Source organism: Nicotiana attenuata, chromosome 3 (genome assembly GCF_001879085.1).
Source record: "Nicotiana attenuata strain UT chromosome 3, NIATTr2, whole genome shotgun sequence".
Classification (NCBI taxonomy): Eukaryota; Viridiplantae; Streptophyta; class Magnoliopsida; order Solanales; family Solanaceae; genus Nicotiana; species Nicotiana attenuata.
The window spans coordinates 6,952,983-6,958,179 of record NC_031991.1 but is presented as its reverse complement, the minus strand read 5'-3'; the positions used below and the strand labels follow the sequence as shown (position 1 = coordinate 6,958,179).

Here is a 5,197-nt window from a genome sequence, read left to right as displayed (position 1 = left end):
TATCGGAGCAATGAATTTGAGGCTCATACCTCTAGATGCCAAGTTGTTCCCAGCAAATAGGTTCACCCATTCCTTCTTCTTCTCCTCTGTTGGTTTAGCAGGATTTTGAGCTTCCGCTGCCATGGCTTGCACTTACTTCCTCTGTATCGCCTTCTCGACCTCAATTTCCTTCACTATTGGGACCTCAATCTCATAATTAAGATTTAATTATGAGAATATGTTTATATGAGTTGTTGTCTATTTTAGTGGAAATTGTCCAGAGCCTCTAGTGTTTTATATTAAATGTCTAACTATAGAGTAACGGAAATGAAATGGATTCAAATGGAACAAAGTGGATATAATAGTGATGATTTATATAGCAAATTCCAATTAGCTAATCTCAGTTTGGAACGTATTTACTATGGTTGAATGTTTTACAAAATCATGTACCTTCTGGTTTATTTTTTAACCTATTAATTTCATCAATTTAAAAGTAATTAAGTACTTGAGGGTAAGAAGAAGAAATATGATGGTCAAAGTCTTAACACGAAATAACACGGGTGACAACTCCTTTCGCCGCCGTGTGCCGTATGAAAAGATATGAATTTCAAAGTCAAAATTGCATAATAATAATAATAATAATAATAATAATAATAATAATAATAATAATAATAATAATAATAATAATAATAATAATAATAATAATAAAAATTAAACCACTAAATCGAGAGATCCTTGTTCTCTAAGCAACTATAGTACATTAATTTATTGAGACGTGGGAATATTTGGAAAAAGACATGAGCCACATTTTACTGATTATTTTCAATATTTGAACTTTGATTATCAACTTAAAGGTCAAACAACCAAAATATAAAAATAAGATAGTGGCCCTAATCGTGGAAACATTGCAGTACAAGTTTTCGTTTTCAATATATTATAGCACAAGTTTGGTTATTTTGTAATACGCAATCTGATACTTTTGTTATTTTATTTTAAATAATTGACCATATCTAGGTTTCGTGCATCACTTCAATTTTCCTGGGATCTTCCCGTACTGAAAATTCAAATATTGAAATATGAATACAAGTAGTTGACAAGTTGGATAGATATATTATGGCATACCCTATGTATGTCCTGATCCTAAGTTGTATAATTGTGATATTACATATCAAGAATAAATATATAGAGTTGTCATAATTTTTTATTCTGTCATTTGAGTTGACGTCGTGTACTCGTGTATTGTCGCTGTTGGTTAATGTTGACTTTACAAAAGAGAGACTTTGTACTTTCTTTCTATTAAAGTTGGACAAAGATCAATTTTACTTAGTGGCCGAAATTATTTATATTTGATAGTCGCAAAAATATATAGAATATGCATAGTTCATGTATATATATCAAAAATATTTTTTCCGACTATTATTTTAAGAGCGACTATACAGTATCATGTATACCAAAATATCGAGGTGTGATAGTATTTATAAAGGAACCTACTATGACACGGTAGTCGAAAAAATATTATATTGGTAAGCAATTTCCAAGATAATCACTTACTTTTTAAGAGGAAACACATTTTTTTTAGAAGAAAGAAACTAAGCACAAAGTTTCCTATAAGTTAGGATCATTAGCTTATACCGTGTTGATTTTGTAAACATTCAACTAGTATACAATTTTTTTAAGTGAATTCGTACTATAAGAACATCAATTGATATAAAAAGCCAACAAATAAAAGAAATATAATTAATTAACCAACATGGTATCGACAACTCATGAAGCTTATCTTCAACATTAAAATTAGTCTCCTATGGTTCCTTAAATAAACAAGTATCTGATGTAATTAAGGGATAAACTCTCCTATAAATATCCCCAGACAACCAAATGAATCAAACACATCAAACCAAGGAAAATTAGATAAAATTAAAGACAATGGCGAAATTAGCTCTCGTGGTTGCTTTCTTGCTTCTTGCATCACGTTAGCTCTTATTTCCCTCTCTCATTAATTCCCATATTTATTTTTAAGTACTTTTTTCATATTTATTTCTATTTATTACTCAAAAAAAAAAAATTTAATGTAAATTATTTTATGAACAGTTTTTCAACCTCTCACGGCTCAATCCGGTTGCCCAGGTTTGGTTTTTACTCTCCATCTATATCCTATTTTTTTGCGCATAATGTTTCTTATTATTTTTTTCATTATAATTTCTGTCTCATTATATGTATAAATTATTATAGGAGTGAAAAAGGAGACATGGCCGGAACTTATTGGGGTACCAGCTAAGTTAGCAAGGGAAATAATTCAGAAGGAAAATAGAAGACTAACTAATGTACCAAGTGTATTGAATGGTTCTCCAGTGACAGAAGATCTTAGGTGTAATCGAGTTCGCCTTTTTGTTAATGTTTTGGACTTTGTTGTACAAATTCCCCAGGTTGGTTAGGGAAAAAAACTTATATTACAAGCCCCGACAAAATAAATTGGAGCCGTATAATTAATGCTCCATATGTAATCAAAACTATTTGGTGATAAAATAAGTGTGGTTTTTAATTTTAATGTTAGTTTGACATCCTGCCCCTTCCGTTTATGGTATTAATCACTACTCCCTTCGTCTCAACTTATTAGTCGTGATTTCTAAAAATAGATGTCTCAAATTATTTATCATTTTAGAAGTTTAAGACATAATTATTAATTATTTTTGTCATATTTGTCCTCAATGGTCCACACAGATCAATATGGACCAGTTCCATCGACCTAGTAGAACTTACCATTTTCTTGCTTTTAAAAGAGGATCTTACCTGCTTCCCCCTTGTATAAGCCTCACATCTTTATCTTCCTTGAGTTTAATGTTAGGCAACCCTATCACCAAGTCCTTTGAGACTAGTTTGTTGAGTTGGCTTAAACTTGCATGTCCAAGTTTCTTGTGCCAAAGGATGGGATGATTGTCCAACACACTTAAGCAAGTGAGTTCATTATCTGAAAGTGTGGACAAATCCACCACATATATGTTATTTACTCTTTTCCGGCTGCAAAACTATCTTGTCAATGGAAAGATTAATCACACAGCATTTTGTAAAGGCCATGTTACCTCTATCACACAATTGTGATACACTTATTGATTGTACTTCAGTCCATCTATCAGGTAGATATTCTCAACAGAGTGAGAAACAGACTTACCTAACTTTCCAACCCCAATGATCTCACCTTTATTTTCATTTCCAAAAGAGACATTACCTCCTTTAAGATTGTCAAGTGAAAGGAATTGGTTCTTGCTCCCTATCATATGCTTAGAACATCCACTATCCATGTATCGTATTTGGCTGCTTCCCTTCACTTGGACCTGCAAAAAAATCAGGGGTTAGTCTTAGAAACCCAAACTAGTTTGGAATGAGAAATCAAGTTCTTTTTTGACCAACTTGGCAGCCTATTTTTACCTAGAACAAAATTTTTGCTCATTTGATCTGCCTTTTCTTTCCCAGTGCAATCACTCTTGTAGTGACCAGTGTTTCCACAGTGTGTGCAAATCTTATTCTCAGGGAGTGTTAGATACTTATATTTGGGATCCCATTTAGGTGCAGAGTTCCCAAAGCTAAGTCCCTTTCTGTTGCTACTATGGTGTTCTTGTAGCCATGAAAGTGCATCAGAAGACATGTTCCATTTACATGTTCTATCAAGCTCATGCTTAACCTCTGTCAAGTCCTCTTTCAAAACTCTTACATTTTCTTACTTTTTGTATAGCTCATCTTTAACCTTCCTTAAGTTATCCTCTAGGTTGAGTTGTATATCACCGGCTATCTATTTTCCTGTCCTTAACTTAAACTTTATATTTTTTTTATCTAAGTTCTAAGACAGTTGTATCAAGTGAATGAACCTGGTTCTTCAAAGCAGTATATTCCCTTTCAGTTTTACAAACATTTATTTTCAGGTTTTTGCATTCTGCTTTTAAAAAGTTACACTCTTTTGACAATTTTTTTTTTCTCCAGAACTTATATTCTTAGATTCATTAATTAAAGTTAGCAACAATTCTGATAGTCTATCTTTAAAAAGGAGTTTAATTATATCCTTAAGGTCCAGAAAACTTATCTCAGATTCTTCATCAGGTTCATGTTCAGATTCTCGAATTGCTATAAGAGCTCGTTCAATATCATCATCATTATCAATATCCTCATTTGAACGTTCTTTCTTGGCAGAAACCATTGCTTTGGATGGTCCTTTTGTTGTATTTTTTCCTATCATGAACTTGTTCCTTCTTTTTATTTCTTCTTTTAGATCTCTCCTTTTTCCACTCGACTTCCCACACAGGACAGTTCTTGATCGTGTGGCTCTTTTTACCACATTTGAAACATCCTTTAGTCATCTTAAAGTGATCTCTTCTCCTCTCCTTCCATAAGCAATAGTTGTGATTATTGGATAGTGGTGGCCTAGTGGTGGATTGTTCTTTACAGTTTTCAGGGAGTGCACTCATCTTGATCTAATCCTAAAGCGTTCGCCTCTTCAAGGATAATCTGTTCTAATACCAATTGATGTTTTATACTTCAATACCCCACAAGAGTGGGGTGATTTGTGTGGTGCCCAATTTTTGTGTGCATTAGATTATCGAAAGACCTGTTTCTTCTATGCATTCCTTACATTACAGTTGCGGAATAAATAATGCAGAAAGTAAAGAACACAAGGATTTTTATGTGGAAAACATCCAGCTCAAAATCCTACTACCAGTAGGATTTTTCCCGAACACTTCACTACAACTCTGAGCCAACAGCAAAGTTTACAAACTCTTCCAAACCTAAGGATTAACTCTAACCTTTGTAGCAACACGCCACATGCTGTTGCGACTACTTCAAGTTAACTCTAACTTGAACAATACAACTCAAGTACCTAGTACAAATTACTTCTAAGAAAACTAAAAAGTACAACTCAAAACACATACTACATTTTGAACTAGAAATAAAGAAAGACACATAAAACTCTTTAGGGAGCTGGTTCTTCACTAGTTCGTATAGCTTCAGGATCGCACTCTTAAATCTCACAGAAATTATGCACAAAATGCCTTGATATTTTGCTCTAAATTCGTGCTTAACTTCAGTATGTGTGTGTCACCTGTAAAAGAGAACAATACTGATATATATAGAGTTAGTAAATAAAGATTAACTAGAGTTCTAATACTTTACTATTCCTTGGTGGAATAGTTCTAGTCATCTTCAACTTCTAACTCTTTCCTTATCTTGGATA

The 5,197-nt window shown here is 32.9% G+C and overlaps 1 protein-coding gene across 1 annotated transcript; it reads left to right on the top strand.

Annotated features, from left to right (window-relative positions):
- On the top strand, positions 1,839–2,537 carry LOC109224515 (trypsin inhibitor 1-like). The gene is made up of 3 exons (XM_019389086.1): positions 1,839–1,948; positions 2,068–2,103; positions 2,209–2,537. The coding sequence occupies exons 1-3, from the start codon at positions 1,903–1,905 to the stop codon at positions 2,409–2,411; spliced, it is 285 nt and encodes a 94-aa protein (XP_019244631.1). The 5' UTR covers positions 1,839–1,902; the 3' UTR covers positions 2,412–2,537.

What these genes read in the sequence shown, in the direction of transcription:
- LOC109224515 (XM_019389086.1), top strand. Translation starts at nt 1,903, where the DNA reads ATGGCGAAATTAGCTCTCGTGGTTGCTTTCTTGCTTCTTGCATCAC. An exon ending in TTTCTTGCTTCTTGCATCAC is followed by an intron (nt 1,949 to 2,067) that starts GTTAGCTCTTAT and finishes TTTTATGAACAG; the next exon opens with TTTTTCAACCTCTCACGGCT. An exon ending in GGCTCAATCCGGTTGCCCAG is followed by an intron (nt 2,104 to 2,208) that starts GTTTGGTTTTTA and finishes AAATTATTATAG; the next exon opens with GAGTGAAAAAGGAGACATGG.